The sequence below is a fragment of the Mesoplodon mirus genome, assembly GCF_964341445.2.
Source record: "Mesoplodon mirus genome assembly, chromosome: 9".
Taxonomy (NCBI): Eukaryota; Metazoa; Chordata; class Mammalia; order Artiodactyla; family Ziphiidae; genus Mesoplodon; species Mesoplodon mirus.
This window is the reverse complement of record NC_138985.1, coordinates 111482257-111504546: the sequence shown is the minus strand read 5'-3', so window position 1 is coordinate 111504546 and position 22290 is coordinate 111482257. Positions and strand designations below refer to the sequence as shown.

Below are 22290 nucleotides of genomic sequence, written 5' to 3'. Positions count from 1 at the left end.
ATCAAAATCCAAATGGAAACCTAGAGGACCAGTTGGTAGAATTAATCAACCTAAAAATCCTATTTTGTCCACGACCACACATCCCTCTCGATTTACCACCAATTTGGATTCTCACTTCATCCTTCTTATCAGCAGACTTGGGAGAGAACTGGTCCTCATTTTCTACGCCCATATTCTCAGAGTTATTCACTCTTATTTGTCCCAAGGCTGCCACCCTCATCATTTTTGTGTCTGTTCAAGCTTTGCCCAAGCATATTCCTCAGAATCCAAGGTCTAAGGGATGTGAGTGGGTCTAACAACATCCCTTATATTGTTAGATAATAATACTTGTCTAATGAATACTTATTATGTGCTGTGGATTGTATTTGTATAACTGGCTCCAAGTAGATCTCACTCCTGATTTCATGAAGTTGATTATCAAAGGGCTATTTGAAAATAAAAACCTACTCATAGCTGAAGAATTTTGGAAACACTGAATTTGTATTTAAAAACGGGTTCTGTAGTGAGGCCTTGCTAAAACTCATTACTGTGCTCACATATACTGTTAATTTCAAGAAGACTGACCACCCCACAAACTGATGGAATCTTGGTATCATTTCTTTGTCTGGGGGGTGAGTCCACAGGTGTGCTCTGTAGGGGTGCAGTTCCAGCAATGCCATTTTCTTGGTTTGCAAGACACAGTATTCTTTGGATTCACTGCTTCTCTTCTCTAAACCGTCATGCTCAGTTTCCATAAATGCTCCTTTCTCTGTCTGCACTTTTTTAACGATAACCAGTTTCACACTTTTCTTCATACACTCTTCTCTGTAATCCTTAAGCTCCTGTTTAAAAACTCTTCATTTTTAAACAGTTTTAGCCTAACAAAAAAGTTGCAAATATAGGAGTGAATTCCTGTGTACCCTAATGTTAACATCCATACCGCAATAGTACAAGCAGCAAACTCAGGAAATTGATATTGCTCCAATACTCTGAACTAAAGAATGTGTTGTATTTCCCCGGCTTTTTCATAAAGGTCCTTTTTCTGTTGCAGGATCCAATCTCGGATCCGAAGTGGCTTGAGTTACCACCCATGAGATAACTTCTTCTTGTTCCAGAGAGTGTGAACCTTCCCCCTCCCCCCTTAAAGCTGCCCCAAGGGGCCTTCATGGCTCCCACCCACCTGCACTTAACCTCCACCAAGTCACCAACTGTTCAGGCTGAATTCTTCCTACTGGGGTCTGAAGCATCAGAATCAAGTAAGTAAGTGTTCACATCCTTTTTTTTTTAAATTAATTTTTATTGGAGTATAGTTGATTTACAATGTTGTGTTAGTTTCTGCTGTACAGCAAAGTGATTCAGTTATACACATACATATATCCACTCTTTTTTAGATTCTCTTCCCATATAGGTCATTACAGAGTATTGAATGGAGTTCCCTGTGCTATACAGCAGGTTCTTATATATAGATATATCTATATTTACATATAGATACAGATATATAGATATAAATAGGAAAATAACATATGGAAAGTAAGAGATACAGCTGTCTTTTTTTGTTTTTTTTTGCGGTACGCGGGCCTCTCACTGCTGTGGCCTCTCCCATTGCGGAGCACAGGCTCCGGACGTGCAGGCTCAACGGCCATGGCTCACGGGCCCAGCCGCTCTGCGGCATGTGGGATCCTCCCGGACCGGGGCACGAACCCGTGTCTCCTGCATCGGCAGGCAGACTCTCAACCACTGCGCCACCAGGGAAGCCCCAGCTGTCTTTATTTGTGGATAGTATGATCAAATATACAGAATCAGCCAAAACTTATCATTAGAACTAATGAGACAGTTGTGAGATTAATGGATACAAGATCAATTTGTGAAAATAAATGACCTTTCAGCAAATAAATCAGAGCCATAGTTTCTGCAATAGCAGGATACTGCTATTGTATGATAATGTTCCCCTGATGTAGAAGAACTTTATCTAGTGAACAGCCAATTCGACTAATGCCCAAATAGCTAAATGATGATTTGATTAATTTACTTCCTTTCCACCATTTACTATCCAGTATGGTGTTAGCGTAAAGCAGTAAGTTTCAGAGCCTAGGTCTGAAGCCCAGATCTGCATCTTAGTGGACGTGGGACCACAGGCACGTTACTTAACATCTCTGAGTCCTTGCAAGAGCACCTCGGAGGACCACTGTGAGGGTTAAGTGAAAGAAATACACTCCTGGCACACAGTTTTCTATCTTCTCATCCACAGAGAAACCGTCCTCCTTTTCTTGCCTAATCACTGCCTAATCACGAGGAATACTTCCTCCTTTTCCAAACTGCTGCACTTTACCAAAAGAAATGAAAAATTCCTGGTCCACCATAAAGTACTTTCTTTATTTCTAACTGTATTTTCACAGCTGTTGAGATATTGCTTTATTGATCCTGGATTAACTTTCTAGTCTATTTCCCATAATACCACACCCAGATCCAAATAATTGTTTTTCTCCTGCGACCCTAATTCCATTACCAATTTTCTAACTTTGAATCTTCCACTTCAGATATTGAAAGCCATTTAGATGATAAAAAGAGCTCACATTGCCTCAGTTTTTACTCACCGACACACCCATCACCACCCAGGGGCTGCCTTCATACCCCTCCACGAAACATCCGTTCCGGGTATCCATTTTACACGAAACACAACACAAATGGATGTATATGGCGCCATCAAAGCAATAGTGCCGCAAAGGGATCTTCAATGGGGAGTAACGTAAATTTAAAAATTTGTAGTCTCTGACAGATTTGTCTGGAATAAGACTTCAAAGTCTCCCATAATATCGAATCCATATATGTAGAGCTTTTCTCACTTTTTGGAAAGTTGGGTAAGGCATAAATTTTACACTTGAATCTTCCATCTTCAGACTTGCCTTCAGTGCAGCAATTTACTCAATCTAGCCCTTAAAATAAAAGCTATAATTTAACAAGTAGATTTTTTTTAAAAAGGGTATTTTTCTGCTCTCCTGGATAAATGGAAACATTTGCCTCACTCCAGTATGTGGATGTACCAAGTAGGAATTTCTAGACTTCGTAAGCTTACTTATAACGCCTGCTCACCCCCTCCTCCTTCCTCTTTTCCAGCTAGTAAATGTCATAGTGACATTTCCTTGTTTGTAATAACACATAATTTAAAGATTTTGACTGGGTCATTTTGCCTTTTCCATCAATCTTTTTCTTGACTCTCCTTAATTTAACACCTCTACAATCCGGGAGAGAGTACGTGACGTGACAGCTCAGAGCTCCACCAAGGATTCTGCAAATTATTAAGTGGATTCTGATGTGTCTAGAATTAAAATAGATACTTTAAGAGTATAGGAACTATTTAGAAAGATTAAGGGGTTTTGATAATGTCCTGGTGAACTATAACTTAAAGAGAACAGGAAGTTTTATTGATGCAGAATCACTAAAATGTGTGAGAAAGGAAATATAGGTTTTCTTTGCCTGTATTTCTTGGCCTGTTTCTTCACAAAACTTCATTGTTTTATAACGAGAAAGTTTATAACTCTCTTGCTCTACTGATCTGACTGGATTTTGGAAGGGTTGCCTCTCTTAACCCTAGTCAAACTCAGAGACGAGAAACTCAGCACACGTGGATATTATGGAATTTATTATTTTCACTTAGGAAATCAACATCATTCATCAATAAAGCTTTGCTAAAGACACTTTAAAAAACCTGGTGGAGGGCTTCCCTGGTGGTGCAGTGGTTAAGAATCCACCTGCCAGTGCAGGGGATACGGGTTCGATCCCTGCCGGGAAGATCCCACATGGCGCGGAGCAACTAAGCCCATGCACCACAACTACTGAGCCTGAGCTCTAGAGCCTGCGAGCCACAACTACTGAGCCCGCGTGCCACAACTACTGAGACTGTGCTCTAGAGCCCGCGAGCCACAACTCCTGAAGCCTGGGTGCCTAGAGCCCGTGCTCTGCAACAAGAGAAGCCACCGCAATGAGAAGCCCGTGCACTGCAAGGAAGAGTAGCCCCCGCTCGCCGCAACTAGAGAAAGCCTGTGTGGAGCAACGAAGACCCAGTGCAGCCAAAATAAATAAATTAAAAAAAAATACCCTTTAAAAAAAAAACTTGGTGGATCCCTCACTATTTGGATCCACTCTCCTATCACCAAAGTTCTTCTGCATTGTCATCATCATTCACAAATATTTACTGGCCATGAACTAAGGGCAAGGTTCTAGCTCCTGTTCCAGGAATAAAAATATATGGAAAAATACAGAGCTGGCTCCCAAGATTTTTTTTAATAATATAGCGGAGTAGACAAGCACAAAATATATTTAGAAATATAATATCAGTATTGTCTAGGCCCCTGGAGATCACCTAACCCAATAAACTCTTCAATAAAAGTGGCTAAACAGGGAAATGCTGATTCCTTGGTCACGGCCACAAAGCCAGCTGAGAGCCTAGCTGACCACGGGAAGCCCATTCCTTTCTCTCCTATTTCAATCCTCCTCTCCAAATGAATGGCACCACAACTTCTAATCACAGATCAAAGAAATGAGGGACCACTATGTGCAAACTACGACGAAGATCCTTTTCCCAAAATGAAAGACTTCCAGTGATTTGTCACAATTACATACCAAATGCATCACTTAATACGTGATGCATTACTCAGGAAAGCAATGGAGCCTGGCTACTCAAAGTGTGCTCTGAGGGGAGAAACTACCAGAGCAGGACGAGAAGATGATGATATCGGAAGTGGACAGCTGACCCAAGAGGCTGGACCAGGCCTGTATACAAAAAAAATGGGTGCCCTGAGAATGAGTAGCAACAGCAGCACTGGGGGGCTTTCTAAGAAATGCAGAATCCCGGGCCCCACCCCAGAACCACTCAATCAGAATATGCGTTCTTACGAGAATGCCTAGGTGAGGACTGTGCAGAGCAAGGTTTGAGAAGCACCACGGCAGAGGGCACGTTAGCATGAAGGGTGAATTTGCCAAGAGTTCCCACTTTCCTCGGATACACATGAACACATAAGCAACCTCCATACTGAATGAGTAAAGAAAATGGGAACTTTCCATTTTGGCGAGGCTGCCTGTGTTCTTTGGATAAAGCACCATCTCAAGTGAAGTGCTGTGTCCTCCACTGCCCAGCAGAAACCCCAGCGCTTCCGTGAATCCTTTTCAAATCACAGAAGCCAAGATACATCCTCTCAATACACACACCGCACTTATGGAGCATCACCCTTTACACATATCCCCAACTGCCCGGTGTTCTCAGAGATGTAAGATAACCCCACGTAGAAAGAGAACCAAGCTTAACAGTATCTTCCTAACTCGGTTTCAGCTGAGGCACCAAAAGTAAAGAACTGTAAAGATGGTAGCCAAGCATCCCTACAGCCTAAAGGGTCTGTTAGACTATTAATACAGGAAATGATAAAAGGGTCTGAAATGGATAGCACACAACAGCCATCATCCACCTGAGAGGAAGCTTCCAATACAGAGAGTTGGTGGAATTCTCTGGAATCTCCATCCTTCCAGTGGAGAAGGATGTACAACCGGATGAGAGAAAGGAAAGCTGTTGGTTGTCTCTGAGCACAGAGTTCCCCTCGGGGAGCTTGAAATGGGGCCCCCCGAAGCATAAAGCAGTGGTACCCAGACCCCTCCTGGAAAAATTTAAAATCAAGGAGCTGAACCCCGAGTGCCTCTCAGGCAGCCGGATGTGAAGAGTGAGCAAGCTGTACCAGTAATGGTGATGGGACACGGGATGCTTCTCATGAAACAGAAATGGACCACGTGGGAGGTGGAAGCCAGGAGCCACTTAGCCAGGAGCCCCACCCAACAGAGCAAAGTACCTAGCCCAGGGTGACACCAGGAAGCGTGAAGATGGGGACAGTATCACAGCTGGGGAAGATGCTACAGTCACCCATCAATATCCTGTGTGGGTACGCTCAAAGAAAGCGCCCTGAAAACACCCCACGAAAATAAAGGTCACTTTTGTGCATTTGCCACATCTAGAGCAATCTGTGACCCTCCATATTCGCTCTGCCTTTCCCCTCATCTCTTCTCTGTCTGAACTCAGCCTTGGAGAAGTGACAAATGGGGACTGGTGGGTGCAGAAGAGGAATAAGAAACGTGCCAGGAAGGAGGCCGAGAAGCCGCCCCCCCCACCCGTCCCACAGGCTTCTAGACCTCAAACAGGTCAAGCTGAGAGGGAGGAGAAGCCTGTCTTAACCTTATTATAGTAGACTGGCCTGGGCATTTTAACTTCTGAAATCACACTACTTGTAACAGAAAAGGACCCAGCAAAAGCTACATAGCTTCACAAATCTGGGTACAAACTAGCCAAAGATTTGTTTCAAAGGCACAGATGGAAAAAAATAAGGTCGTTTCATAAAAGTTCCATGAGTCCCGTGCATTCAGAAGAACACTGGGAATTCATTGAAGAAGGAGGTCGGGTCTAAGGCTTATTGAAGCCCCCAGGTGCTTTACACATTCCACAACATTTTTCCTAGAGCTCATTTGATTGAGAAAAATGTAGTAACCCCCCAAAGTAGCTCAAATTAAAAAGCAAAGCAAAAACAATAACGAACAAATGTATTGTGGATGTAATCTAGATTTTCTGGGCACCCCTGGGCAGTGGAGACCTTGTCCTGCCCTCATCTTGAACCTATATTCAATGTTACATCAAACGGCCCAACTCCAATTGCCACAGAAGAGCCAGGTCTAGCCATATAGCACATCAGTGAGCCCACAGGTTTTCTTGCTACTTCTCTGAAAAGTGAGATACAACACCCAACATTTCTATTCTGTTCCCCAACGCACATCTCCTGGCCGCCAGCAACGTCATTTTTTTCTGCCTTGTGCCCTCTTATCTCTTGCTGTAAAGCCTCACACATACCCTCTATTTTTCTGGTAAGTTCAGCTCTGGCGAGCTCTGTCCACTAATAACCTGGAACGTAGTCATCAGCCCCACTCCTGCTTAGAAAGCAATTCAGTGACTTTTGTTTCCCCCTCACTTGTGTCTCTTGAGATACAGAGCGAGAATGCAAAGAAGCTTATCAAAAAGTGTGTTCAACCAAAACAGTCCTATTTGGTAGGAATGGGGAGTGGGACTGAGAAATAGGAAATCTTGGTAGTAATTACAGAGTTTTCTTTATTTTCTATCAATTTTACGTATTGGACATCTCAGGAAACGGAAGGAGCCTACGAGGAAATAAAGGGGAGTAGAGACAGGCTTCCCGTGAACTGTACCCAGAGAGTCTGAAAGTGAGGCCAGGTCCTCGGAGTCTCAGGGGTCATCACGTCCGTCACCTCTGCTGCTCCCCCCTCCCCTTTCGCCCAAAATTATTCTTAGCAGCCCATGACCGTACATGGCTGTCAGAGTCTATGTGATCTTACCTGTGAGCCCTCGGTCCTCGGATGGGCGTCTCTTAGCTCAAATTTCCAAGGGAGTGTTTGACCGGCTCAGCACACCCTGGGGATTTATCCCCCTGGGAGCACGTGGTCGGCCCTGGTCTAAACAGCTGTATCAGGAGAAGGCCGGGTCCTCTGTTTCAAACAGGAAAGGACGGGCGTGGGCAGGGTTCTACGGGCACAGACCATAAGTGGCCCAGGAAGCAATGAATAGCATCTCTGGTGCACACAGGTCCAGCTGGCAGTTGACGAGTGAATTAAGAAAGAAATGTTGCACCACCACAAAGGCGGATAGAGCCAGGGAGAGGATGATACACATTGCTTTATTGTTTTTATTTGTTTCATATTGTGTCCCTCTTGATGATTTCTCAGACTCTTGACTGTTACGCAGAGGAAATGAAGCTGCGGAGTTCCTGTACTGGGAAGAACGCGACTCTATGCTCACGGGTTCCAAATAAAAAGCACCAGAAGCCAGTACAGACGATGTTAAGTAATAACTGTCTATTAGAATTCTGTGGGTCCCTTAGTTGTCAAAGATCACAGTTATCAATCAGGGAAGAAGAACAAGTGTGTTGCACTAAGCCTTGAGTCTGCGTGCTATTTCTATGACCGTAGGACACATGCTATGACCCGGCTAAACACTACTGACCTCTCTTTTCTCTGACCAGCTGCAATCCTGCAATGTGGCTGTACTCATGTTTCACACCCCCTGGTATTTTATGCTGTTGTTTCCTGTCTCATCTGTGAAAATCCTATCTCACTCATAAAAGTAGCAGATTTTTTTTTTTTTAAGAACGGTCAACAAGGAGTCCAATGCCTATGAAATACATAAATAAACCTCAGCACTGAGGAAAGGAATAGATAGACTTAGGGGTTGAAACTTACTGAATAACAAAATGCATTACTATTTATTTATACATTTTCAGTTTGAACACATTTTCTTGCTTTCTACCCCCCCCGTGACTACATGTGCTTTGCCTATAATCATGGAGCTCCATTTCCTCAGTTTTTTTAAAAAAAAAGGAGAAATAAAAACTTAGGTATCTACCTTAGTAGCTATTATGAAGATGAAATAAGATACCATTCAGGAAAAAGTTGTGAAAAGTGGAAGGACAGAGAAAGGCATCTCAAACTGTTGATGGCCTCTTCATTTCATTTAGGACCTTCCAGGCTTCAGGCCTCAAGTTTATGTCAGATATTCATAGTGTTTGTTTTTACACTAAAGTGTGAAGGACTCCCACTGGCTTAGAGTTTCCATTGAGTACATTTTACTACAGAAATGCCTTTGATTTCTATGCTCAGGGATGTCTTAATAATGGCAATCACTTTGCCTTGGCTCTTTCTAGGGTTGAAATATCATCAGCAAGTAAGAGCTTGATGGGGCTCTGAAACCTAGTAAATGTCCTCAGTGTTCACATAATGAAAAAAAAAAGGCCCAGAGAGCTGCAGCCACTTCCCTGAGACTCAATCCAAACAGGAGGCACAGCTCAACCAACTGTGAGATCCAGTCATCCTCCTTTTCCCTTAATTCCACATTCCTCCACCGAACGAGTTTTTCCACATCTGAACTCATACATTTGAGATGACTTTAGCAAAGGCCCCATGCATCTTCATCTTTTATGAAAAATAAAATTTAAAAATATGAACTTGTTCTGCTGCATTCACATTTTGTCAGATATAATTTTTAATTATCTAGTAATGTCTAGATAAACAACAAGGTCCTACTATATAGCACAGGGAACTATATTTGATATCCTGTGATAAACCATAATGGAAAAGAATCTGAAAAAGAATATATATATGTATAATTGAATCACCTTGCTGTACTCCTGAAATTAACACAACATTGTAAATCAGCTATATTGTTCAATAAAAAATTGTTTTAATTAAATTTTTAAAAATAAAAAAAAGGAAGATAGAGACACTTGAAAGAGCATTATAATCATGTGGCATGAAGACAACTCAAACTTTCTAAGGCCCTAAAATGTGGGGAGGGGATGAATGAGGTGTCAGATAACTTTCCTCCACCTCTGTTGACTAAATATAGATTTCCAGGCCCTTAGTCAAAAATAATATGAGATTTGGGATCTATAAAATTCCAGTCCCTCTATTTCCTTCAGAAGATACAAGATGCGAGATCATTAAAATACTGCACTTGAGCTACAGCTTTTGACTTAAAACAATCCAACATGTTAGACCAGAAAAACAATTACTTCTCATTTACTGCCCTCTATTCCTGGAAATTTAACTTATGCATGAGCTTGTATTTGTTTTATGCATTTTACTGAGAAAGCGACGACAATGAAAAATTTAAAAATCAATAAAACGTAAACCAAAATAACATAAATAGATTTTCACTAATATTCTGTAAGTCATTAAAGCAATTTATGTTTCATGCATTCCACTAAACTTTCTAAAATTCTCCAGGATGATTTAGATTCTGGATAGTTAAAAGAATTTACATATGTACTTTTTTATTTATATGGGATCCTTTTCCTATTTCTTTCAGAAATTACCAACCACACAAGGAAGCCCCTTGTTCAGCATGAAGAACCATGGTTGGCAAGACAAACCCTGACCAGGACACACCCTTGGGAACATTAAATACCAGGGAAGCGTCCTTAGGCTGATACAGCATGTGGCCCTTGACTTTGTGTGCAAATAAAGAAGACAGACGTGAAACAGCCTGGTTCCATGGAATCTGCCAAGTCTGGGGAACCAGGGAACGAAAATCGAGTCTTGACTCTCTCATGAACTACTTATACCCGTTGGATCTCAGGTTTTATGAAATGAGAGGATTGAGCAAAATTACCTGTGAAGCTAGATCTTTGGTTTTTGTTTAATTTTTTAACTTTTTAGACAATTCTATAGGTTACATTCCATTTACAGTTATTACAAAATATTGGCTTTTAAAATACAGAGGATTCTCTCGAAATAATACCATTTGCAGCAATGTGGATGGACCTAGAGGTGATCATACTAAGTGAAGTCAGAAAGAAAGACAAATACCATATGATATCACTTATATCTGCAATCCAAAATAGGACACAAATGAACTTATCTACAAAACTGCATCAGACTCACATGTATTTTTTTTAAATCTAAGAATTGCCTCTATTAAGGGAGGGCATCAGGAAATACGTAATAATCCAGGAAAGAGAGAATGAGAAGGTAAGAAAAAAATGAAGCAACGGTGGGCAAACTAGGGAAATAAATTGGAGAAAAAATAAAACCATCACAGAAATTAAGGGGAAACTGGAATAAGAACGGAAGCAAAAAAGACACTGGCATACATTTGCAGCTACATGGATGGACCTAGAAATGATCATACTAAGTGAAGTAAGTCAGAAGGAGAAAGACAGATACCATATGATATCACTTATATATGGAATCTAAAATATGACACAAATGAACTTACCTATGAAACAGAAACAGACTCAAAGACATAGAGAATAGACTTGTGATTGCCAAGGGAGAGGGGGTATGGGGGAGGGATGGATTGGGAGTTTAGGATTAAGCAATGCAAACTATTATATATAGAACGAATAAACAGCAAGGTCCTACTGTATAGCACAGGGAACAATATTCAATATCCTATGATAAACCATAATGGAAAAGAATATGAAAAAGTATGTATACATATGTATACCTGAATCACTCTGCTGTACAGGAGAAATTAACACTACACTATAAATCAACAATACTTCAAATAAATAAATTAATTAATTAATAAACAAAATAAAATAAAACAAAGAGGATTCTCTCTAATGGGAAAAACAGGCACTCACACAGAGAATGACAGACGTCAGTGGTCAGGATCAGGGAAGCTGGGAATTCAGTAAGAGCTGTCGGCTGAGGTCCTGGTAGGTACAGGGATCAGAACAGGTAGAAAGGTCTGAAATTCAAGCCAAAAGACAAGCTGGAGAGTGGTACCTGCAGCCAGGAGTTACGATGGACACCTTCTCAGGTGAATTCTAGCTCTGTGATGTGCTCACTCCCAGGCCACGGATGGTGGCTGTGATGTGCTCACTCCCAGGCCAGAATGTGTGAGGGAGGAGAAAAGGCAAGATGTGACCCACGTTATGAGAGCGATAAATCACAATTCACAAGCCTCGCGTGTGTCTGTGATACCCAGAGCAGCTTGTGAGTCATGGCTGATCTAACCACTAGGAAGGCTTCCTAAGGAGAGGAAGTTGGTGATTAAGCTGTGTCCCCAAATCCGGTGGGGAAATCCTTTAACCCGTGAAAAGGAGGAGGAGGTGCTTAATTCCAAAAGGAAAAAGTGCAGACTGAGGACAAGTTTGGAAAGTGGGTGAAATGGCTCATGAAGCGAAGCTCTGCAGGTCTAAACAGGAAGGAGCAGCAAAGAGTGGGAAATGAGTTATCTTGGAGAAGGGAGATCATGACATTGGCTTCTGTTTTTCGTGAAAGGGGGAAAAAGGGACAAATGAGAACCTTTCGAGTTAACAAGTTATCATTTATCAGAATGTGAATTTTGGAGAACATACATTGGGGAAAAAAAAAAGAGAGACGGAGAGGAAAAAGTGACAAAAGAAGATATGAAAAAAGACTGAGAATCAACAAGAAGAGTGGTTCACAGAGATTTAAAGAGTCCTGGGGAGGGGAAGGTAGGAGGGTAAAGCAATATCGGGAGAGTGGCACCCACTGGCCTTTCCTTCCTGGGTATGGTCTCAACGTGCAGAGGAGCCTTAACTGTTGTACTAAAGATTTAGAAAACTAGGAGCCTGGGCTGGGAGTTCTCCTGATGGAACAGGAGTGAAGTGGGGGGACGCGGCGGTGGCAGCACTGACAATGGGTTTTCTTGTTGGATTTTTTGGTCCCGTTTGTGAGATCGATGTTGTCCTTAATGATGGGAAACCAGGAAAATGGCGGAAATGAAGACGGAAGTTGGCAAAGTAGAAAAACGCTACCTTTTCGATGATGGAGAATCTGTTTCAGGAAAGGTAAACCTAGCCTTTCAGCAGCCTGGAAAGAGGCTAGAGCACCAAGGAACCAGAACTGACTTTGTAGGTCAAACTGAACTTTTCAATGACAAGAGTAATACTCACGGGTTTGTAAACCTAATGAAAGAAGTAGCCTTACCTGGAGAACGGACTCAGAGCAGAAGTTAGGATTTTGAATATATGCAAGTTGAAAAGCCATGCGAATCTTATATCGGTGCCAATGTCTGCTTAAGGTATTTCCTTAAAGTGACAATAGCAAGAAGACTGACGACTTCGTAAAAGAATATGTATGACCTTCTTGTTCACCAGCTTTTGCTACCTATCCTGATGTCAACACCTCTGTTAAAATGGAAGTGGGCACTGAAGATTGTCTACACATAGAACTTGAATATAATAAATCAAAGTATCATTTAAAGGATGTGATTGTGGGGAAAATTTACTTCTTATTCGTAAGAATAAAAATCCAATATATGGAGTTACAACTGATTAAAAAAGAGATCACGGGAATTGGACCCAGTGCCACAACAGAAACAGACACAATCGCTAAATATGAAATAATGGATGGCACACCAGTAAAAGGTGAATCAACTCCAGTAAGACTGTTTTTAGCGGGATATGACCCAACTCCAACAATGAGAGATGTGAACAAAAAATTGTCCGTTAAGGTACTTTTTAATTCTAGTCCTTGTTGATAAGGAAGACAGGATGTACTTCAAGCAGCAGGAGATCATTTTGTGGAGAAAAGCTCCTGAAAAACTGAGGAAACAGAGAGCAAACTTTCACCAGAGAGTTGAATCGCCAGAATCACAGGCATCTGCTGAGCAGCCTGAAATGTGAACTGAATAGGAGAAAAAAAGAAAAAAAAAAAAAAAAAAACTCCTACATCCGTTGAGATTTAAGTTCGGCAGGTTAAAGATGGTTGCAGCGTGTAGGGCAGGGGAAAAAGCCAAAACTCCATTTATGACAGTCTTCCTTTATCTTACAGTGCTGAGTTTATTTTATGACATAACTAAATGTTCTTCATGGATATACATATTTAAAAAATGCTTTCTTTGAAACACTGGAACTTTCTTAAACTGCCGTGCTGTTTTTTTCTTTTTTAACTGCACACTTTCATTTAATGATAAGCACTCAGCTATACATCAGCATAAACATTAAAGATTTTCATGTGAGTAGGCTGGTATTTGTAATTTTGCTTTCTTTCTGCATAATGTTGATTACAAATTCTTTTCTTCTCCTTTTTCATGCTAATGATTACCTCTTATTCTCTACATGCAAAAAATTAAATATTTTGTATTCAAATAAAATTAGAAAAGCTGAGTGGCCTGTACATCCTGCAAAGATTTAAAACATGGCATTTCAATATTTTTGAAAACTACATTTATGATTTTCCATACATGTTTGAGAAATGCATACAAGTGTTTTACTGTAGGTGCCTCTGAGTCTACCATTCCATGGCTTCCTAAATTTTGTTCTCTTTGAAGTCTTCTGTGGTGTGAATTTTAAATTTTTTTCCATAAGAGATTATGTGGCATGTCATTGCAGCTTTTTTGGGGGGGGTGGGTACCATATTAAGTAACCATTTTGCTACTACTATCTGATAGGTACCACTGTATGTTTTCTGCAATGCAGAGTTGACTCTATGTTGGCATTTTAGTTTGTTAAAACTATAATTTTTCCATAAATACTTTGAAAAAAATTTTTTGGTTTAATGAATCTTTTTAGCACATATATGCAAATATAATTTTCTGGCAAATAGTCTCTTCCCTTTTCAGGGGAAAATTTGAGGATGGGGGACTCAGGAGAACAGGTGAAGTATGTAGTTACCCAGATCTGGACAATTTCATGTTTGTTAAGTTGGAACCTTGACTAGTTCAAACTCAAATTTAAACTTCATCATCCACTCTGTTTAAATTTTTTAAACATTAAATTCAAGTAATGTTCAAACCCTCTAAAAAAGAAGGTTGCAGTCATCTGTTTTTATGCTATGCATGGGGTCTGATCGCAAAAACACTAAACGTGGGGTGTAGGAACTAAAACGAAGCCTGTTGTGTGAAACTACTTTCACTTATGGTTCAGTGGTTTTTGTACCAATATTTTTTTATACACTTCAGTGCAAGTCTTGTCAGTTAACCTTACTTTATGAGTAAGCTAAGTAACTCAAATTACATTTCTTTAAGCCTGTTTTACTACTATAGCACTTTGAAAAATGGTCAGTAACCAACTTCTTAACTGGCAAAAGGTTCCATGTACCATGTCTTGAAGCATCTATTTTAAGTGTGGTTATCTGTGAATGGTAATGTTTTCCTTCATGTAAGTGCCCATTCAGAATTTCAAAATTTTAAAATGCCAAATATTTTCATGGTCACTTGCATGTAGTAATCTGGAAAATATTCAAAGAAAAATTGAAAACCAATTGTATTTAACCATCCTCAAACTGTGCAACCATGATGTATAATAAAGAATTTGAAACAGAAAAAAAAAAAGATTTAGAAAAAGGAGTAAGTCTAGAGGGCTGTTATCACAGAAACTTGATACCACTGATTCCAGGGCTCCACTAGGTGAGGTCCCCCAAACCACTGATTCTAAAGTCTGGGCATGAATTTATTGGTGAGAAAGACATGGGGAGTCCCAGACCCAACAATGGCTGAGTTAAGGTCATGACAAACAAGCTTCACACATATAATTTTCAAAATGCAAAACAAATTGATAATCTGAAAGCCCTAGAGAACAACCCAAAGTGAGCAGATTTTGTAGAGGACAGGGTTTGAGGTAGCTGCTTCAGCTAGAAAGTGAGGGGGGATTTCTAGAACTAAAAAAAAACAATAGGAGAGCCTCAAATTCTGTGTATAAATGCTGCCCAGATCCCTGGTTGCCCCCTGAGCCATGCAAATACTGGGGAAATTCAAGGTGATCTAGATAAGGATAAAAGAACACAATTACATGTAAGTTGCTGTTTACTTAATTGCCTACCTTAGTGAGAATCAACAGAAACCAGTCTCCATACAACATTCACAATGTCAAGGATAAAATTCAAAATTACTCAACATACAAAGAAATATGAAAACGCAACCCATTCTCAACAAAGAAGCACAATCAACACAGATCAGTCCCCAAAAGATCCAGATGCTAGAAGGCAAGGATTTTAAAAGTGGCGATTACTAATGAGGGCCATGAATTAAAGGAAAATGGGGCTCACACAACGAATGAAAGACAGCAAATCTAAGCAGGGAAAATAGAACAAAGTGGGAAACCTGGAATTAAGAATACAACATCTGAAGTAAACCACTGAAGTTGCCAAGAGTAGAATGCAGAAGACAGAGCACAAAATGTGAAAACTAAGCCATAGAAATGACTGTATCTGAAGAAAAGAGAGGAAAATGAAGATCTGCAAAATGATATAAAGTGCTTAACATATGTATAATTGTCATCTCAACAAATTGAGAATAGGACAGGAGAAAACATTGGGAGAGATAATGGCCACAAAATTCCCAAATGTGGTGAATTTAAAGCTTCAAGATGACCTTTGAACCCCTAGCAGGATACACAGGAAGAGAACCATGCCCGGGCATGTAACATTCAAACAATGAAAACCAGAGAGAAGATCTTGACAGTATATAGAAAAAAATGTCACATTACACACAGGGACCAGTGTAGCAAATGACTATTCACTTCTCAGTAGAAAAAACTGAGACCAGAATTCAGTGGAATGCCACCTTTAAAGTGCTGCAGAAATAGAGACACAGGTGTAGAGAACAAATGTATGGACACCAAGGGGGGAAAGGGGGTGGTGGTGGGATGAATTGGGAGATTGGGATTGACATATATATACTATTATGTATGAAATGGATAACTAATAAGAACCTGCTGTATAAAAAAATAAATAAACTAAAAATTTAAAAAATAGAATAAAAGTGCTGAAAGATGCTAACACATATATAAGGAATCTTAAAAAAAAAAAGGCTCTGAAGAACTTAGGGGCAGGACAGGAAGATGCGGACGTAGAGAATGGACTTGAGGACACGGGGTGGGGGAAGCTGGGGCGAAGTGAGAGAGTGGCATGGACATATACACACGACCAAATGTAAAATAGCTAGTGGGAAGCAGCCGCGTAGCACAGGGAGATCAGCTGGGTGCTTTGTGACCACCTAGAGGGGTGGGATAGGGAGGGTGGGAGGGAGATGCAAGAGGGAGGAGATACGGGAATATATGTATATGTATAGCTGATTCACTTTGTTATAAAGGAGAAACTAACACACCATTGTAAAGCAATTATACTCTAATAAAGATGTTTAAAAAAAATGTGCTGAAAGAGAAACCAAGATCTTATCAACTCAGAATTCTCTAATGGGAAAAAAATACCTTTAAGAATAAAGGCAAAGTAAAAATGCAGGTGGGTCTAACTAGTATTATTTCACAAAATGCATTCCTGTTGAACCAAAATGCTTTCTGCTGACAGAGTCTTTTGTTTTTAATGCCCTGAAGGGAAAATGACAGAGACCCAACCTGAATTGAACCCATAGGCCATATCTTTGCCATCCCTGTCTCGTGGTGAAATAAGCACTAGAAGTAGAAAGCAGAAGTGAATAGGAAGAAAGAAGCTAAGTTCATCAGAAAGAAACTTTTACCACTTGGATTATTTCTGGTTCAAAACCTCAGGAGCTTCAGGGTGTAATCTGAAACCTGCCCCCACATGTGGAGGGCAAGGAGAGACCACTCCAGACTGGCAGGTGGCAGTTTTAATAAGCAAGGGGACTTAGATCTCGGCTGGCCCCAAGACCCACAGATCATCTCCTTACCCGCCCGCCAGAATCTTCAAGTTTATAGATAGGCTTTAACTGGGTTCAGCCACGTATTCAGGCCAGGTGGTCTCAACAGCAGCTCACTCTCTCAAGGCTGCGTCCTTGGAACGGCTCCCACTGTGGGAACAGTAGGCAGACGCAGCTTCCAAGGACGGGGATGGGGGCGGGGGGCGGGGGGGAGCCTCCAAGTGCCCTAGTCCAGCTCACAGGTCAACCAGCAGTCATGTCCTCTTGATTTCCCCCAACAACTATAAAAATGCCCAACATAAAGCAATCAGAATTAGAGCTTTAGATACAATATTGTATCTAGTTTATCAGTCAAAATGTTTTAAATATAAAATTTATTTTCCTCTCAATATGCATGACGTTGAAATTTTAATAATCTGGCGAGATCAGAAGACAGAATGTGAGGCTACCCTGCAGGCCTGAATATGCTCACCCTACATCAGTAGCAGTCACTTCTATATACCACTACTCTTATGTTTCAAAAAGCAGCGAAGAAAAGCATTAGTAATTAGCACCAGTGAAGTAAGAAGTTAACATAAGGAAAAAAAATTTAAAAAAAACAAATTACAGAATAATTTTGGAATACAGTTGAGCGACTACACATCAAAGTTTAAGTTGTCCATTCTGCAATACTGAGATGTATCAGTAACCCCACCTTTTACCACGGAAGACTTTAGTACCTTTTAGACTATGAAAAAGAAATGCAAACATCTTGTATAAATAATAAAACTGCAGCTCTTCTTTCTATAAAGGTTATATTGGATTTTAATAAATTCCTTCTACAATGGTATGTAAGTTTTCCAAACCAAAATTTTAAACGTTCACATTGTTTAGTAATATTATTGCAAAATATATTCATTTAAAAAACCCCTACAAAACCCTACAATATATTATAACTATGGAAGATTTAAGTGGAAAGTATAGTGAAAATAAGAATCACTCTGTCTCCTAATTCTGAGCTCATCAGAGTTAACATGTGGTATATTTCCTTACTGTCTTTTCTCTTCACATGTGTATTTCTATGTAATTAGTAGCATAAAGTGTATACCATTCATTTAGTATCTTTTTTAAAAAAAAGAAAGCAAGAGAGTAAGGCACTTAGTGAGTTTCCAGAAAGTCTCAATGTCAGATCAGAGCTGGCAGAAGTCAGTAAGCCCTGGCAGGCGCCGAGCCCACCCCTGTGGAGTTGCCCCAGGTAAGCTGCTCCACTGGTCTGTGGGCTACACCCAGCTGTTACGCCCTCTTGCAAGTATCTGTAGCTTGACGAATATGCTTACTGCGCTCAGCACCAGACTGACACGGGGTAGGGGAGACTGCAGGATCCCACGGGGACATTTTACTTTCCCAGTGCCAGGTGGCTGTCACTCTGGAGCTACCTCCTCAGGACCAGTGGCTCCTGCCCACACCAGGGATGACAGTTGGACTGGTACCCTCTGTGGTCCTTGGCAGCTATTAGCAGATGGTCGATGACCCCACAGTCAGGAGCAAGGAAGCTACAAAAAGGACCTTTCTTTTCCCAAGTCTGGGGGTGTCAATATTTGAGAAGGAACCCAGAGGCAAATAACACATCCCAAGATGGCTAAACTCAACCACTGAGCGGCCACCCTAAAAGAGGAAGACAATAAATGTTTCCCAAGGAATGTCTGCCCAAGAACAAATCATAATAAAGTGCCAAACAGAAATGGCTGTGACAGTAATCAGTAAATTAATAACACGAAAGGGAGTCCAGCTGAAACGTCTTCCGGAGAGGTTGAGGCTCTTCCAGCCAAGAAGTGTCCCAACATGAACCCTCTGAAGAGCACATAAGATGGAAAAAAACACTTCAAATGTACAATAAAATAAACTGATATTATTAAGTTTGATGCTTTATTAAAACTATTGAAACCTAAGTCTCACGTGGTCTGTCCAGTACTTTCCAATGTCGACTGTTAAGTACGTGCCCCTCATTCTCTCCAGAACGTTCACCAACCCTCCATCCCAGCACTGCCACCTCTCTGCAGCAACCTCCAAAACAAACTACCAACTACAATTTACAAAATGCGAAAGCAAAGTACAACTTAACTAGATTCTTCTTTGAGGAAGGGGATTGGAATTTTTTTCTCCCAGCAGATGGATAATCATAACCTCCCTTTAGGCTATGGGGACCATCAATGATTTTAAAGCATGAAGGGTGGGTATGACTAGAGCTGTGTTCTAGAGAGTCAAAGCAATCTGCAGTTTGTATTCGGGTTCTTGGAACTTAGTAGGAGTTTACAATGTTTGCTAAATAAGTGCCTGATGATGACTGTTTATTGAAGTAATATCATTCAATGGACCAAGCATTTGGTGGGCACCGGCTAGAGGCACAGGGTGATCCCTAACTCATGACTAAAGGTTTTCTAGTACATTCTAAATTGTTGCTGTGTGTTTGAACACTTCCCAGAAAGTTTTATTGGTGTCAATACCCTGCAGTATTGCCAAGAAGCCACTTTACCATCGGAACCGAAGGCAGTTTAAAAAAGAAATTACTGAATGATCTTCTGAATGTCTCTACTACATACTCACTGATGAGTGAAACTCTATTATCTTTAAAGACTTATAATATCAGCTACCCCATATTAAAAAGACATCTCTTAAGGATATTAAATAAAGTAAATGTGAAAAGTGTAACTACTCGAACCATAGTTAATGAGAACAGAGATCAAGACATGAGTTGCTGATTCAAATATTTCACTCAGGCCTGAATGGAGTAGAAAACGCTGGTTATCACTTAATTGAAATAAAAGTATTCAGTCCTGATTCCTTCTGTTACATAACAGACCAGGAGTTCGCTTATCCACCAAACGAATCTAATACCGTTACTAACTTCAGCTCCACATATGTCCAACAGCCAACAAATAGGTATTAATGAGAACAATCTGTTAATAACATGCTAATAAACACATATGCTTCTCTGCATATAAAAAAGGTAGAAGCAAAAACAGGCGTAGCAAACACAAGACAAAAAGCTCAGAGCACAGATTCAGGCTACACATCAAATCTAAGATCCAAAGTACTTGCCTTCTTTCAGTTAAAAAAAAAATTAGAAATACTCTAAGATATTTTTAAAGCACATTGATACATGCACGGCTGCACAGCTTCCCTGTGTAACCCAGGTAAGGAATTTCCTCGCAAACTAACCACTACCAGGTGAGAACAGACAGGTGAGGCAGAGAAGAGAACAACTGACCATGGCCAAGCAAGGCTGTGCCGCGCACGAGATCGCCGTGGAACCGAGACCAACGTGGGGATCTGCTTCTCTGCGTGCGGACAGAGACGCTTCCCTGGGCATGTCCCTCCCGCTCTGGGCCACCGGAGAGCTTCTCAGAACTGCTCCTCAGAGGGCCGCTGCCCGCACCTCTTTCCTCAGAACCTCAGTAATTTCCTGGGAATCATTCCAGGCACGCAGCGGCCCATTAAAGTTAATTACGCACGTGTCCGTGACACCGACAAGAGCGTGCGCCCCGGGCAGAGCCCAGAACTCTTCCCGGGAAGCCCTTAATGGAAGCGCCAGCCAAAGGGGTCACGGGCTGATTCCGAGAGGCCCTGCCTCCCCCCGGCTGACCTCTCGCCCTCCCCGAAACGCGGCAATCCCTGGAAACAGCTGCGTCTGCCAGCAAGCCGGCCGAGCCCCGGGCAGCCCAGAGCAGGTGCACCTGCAGAGCCTGGCGTTTGGCTTTGGGTCGATTAAACACCACCTGTTCTCACAAACCCCCGCGCCCGGTTCACCGACAGGACTCAAAAAGGCCCTCTCCCCGGCTGAGGAGGGGCCGGCGGCTCGGAATACGCAAACCAGCGCCTGTCCACTCGCCCGCAAACTGCCGCCGCCACCTGCTCTCCAGGTTCCCGCACCAGCCCCTCCGTCGCGGGTCCCTTACCTTGTGGCCTTTCCCCGGGGGACATCTGACGTTATTGGAGGCTCCCGCTGTCTGATTCATGTCCGGAGGAAGTTGGAGGCCGATTCTCCACCTTTAAAAGTTCCTTGGCTCGTGGAGGATGGCAAGGTGCGCGTCTCCCGGAGGCGAGGGGGGGTCCTCCCTCTGCAGCCACGTCCGGGCGGCGTCCCCACGCGGCAGGTTTCCGTGGGGCCCCCGGCCCAGGGATGCTAAGCCCTGCAGCCCGAGCCGAAGAAGGAGAAGCAGCTGCTGGGACCCGGAGGGAGCCCGGCCGGCGCCGGCGGCTCCGAGGGCGCTCGGCCCAGGGCTGCCTTCCCGGGAAATAGTCCAGGACTCTCCAGACCAGAAGCGCGAGCAAGTCCAAAAGGAGCTCCGAGGTGGGGCGAGGAGGTAAGTGTACGGGGAGGGTGGGAGCGGCAGGACTGAGCTCTTCCCCCCGAGTAAGGGGTGGGGAAAGCCGCGGAAGCACGAGAAGCCCGTGCCCCCCGCCCCCTCCCGGGCGGAGCTGCGACTGCAGGGCGCGTAGCGCACGGGCTCGCGCGGGCCTCCAGCACCGACCTTCGCACACCCCTCCACGCCCTCCAGCGCCGCGCCTGGAGCCGCAGTCCGTGCGGACCAGGCAGCCCAGCCGGCCGGCACGGCTGAATTGAGCAAGGCCACTTGGAGGGGCGGGCGCCCGCTCTCGCCTGCAGCTCGTGCCCCGGCTCGAGCCGCCAAATCTTCCCGGGATGGTCGGGAGGTGGCACGCGAGGCTCTGCCGGGCTCCACTGCACAGGGAAGGCGAGGCAGTGGAGGGGGCGGAGGACAAGCTGGGACGGTACCCAGGCTCCTCGGCAGAGTCCCCACCAGCTACAGCTGAGGAGGAAGGCATCCTGCTCCCGGGGCAGGCGCTGCACGGGGCGACGGTCTGCGGGGCCCAATCTGCGTAACCAGGGCCGTGCTGGGGGCGGGGGGCGGCAGCAGAGTGTATCCACTTCTTTCTGCCGTGGAAGTATTTGCATGTCCCCAGGATTTTTTCTTTGTATGTTCTCCTCCGTCTTCTTTCTTTGGCACCTGGGAAGTCGTGGTCTAATTAGGCAGCCTACGGGTAGAGGTGGAAAATTGACCCTTGGGAACTAAAAATAAATAAAGTAATCAAGAAAGGGCACCTGCTCCATGAAGATTGCATTGCAACAGTTAGAATCACAAGTCTGAACAGTGGGCCGTTAGGATACAGCCATGTTATTTAGC

The 22290-nt window shown here is 42.7% G+C and overlaps 1 protein-coding gene and 1 pseudogene across 2 annotated transcripts in view; one reads left to right on the top strand and one right to left on the bottom strand.

Moving 5' to 3' along the window:
* DPP6 (dipeptidyl peptidase like 6) overlaps positions 1 to 21233 on the bottom strand; it is a gene marked incomplete at both ends in the record, with an annotated part of 1078039 nt that extends 1056806 nt beyond the window's left edge. Inside the window, one exon of the mRNA XM_082632824.1 lies at positions 21043 to 21233. Coding sequence (XP_082488950.1) covers positions 21043 to 21102 — 60 coding nt within the window. The remainder of the gene's footprint in view (positions 1 to 21042) is intronic.
* On the top strand, positions 12187 to 13314 carry LOC309810333 (vacuolar protein sorting-associated protein 26A-like; annotated as a pseudogene). Its single transcript has one exon. The product of its transcript is annotated as a vacuolar protein sorting-associated protein 26A-like (transcript).
* Positions 21234 to 22290: the final 1057 nt, after the last annotated feature.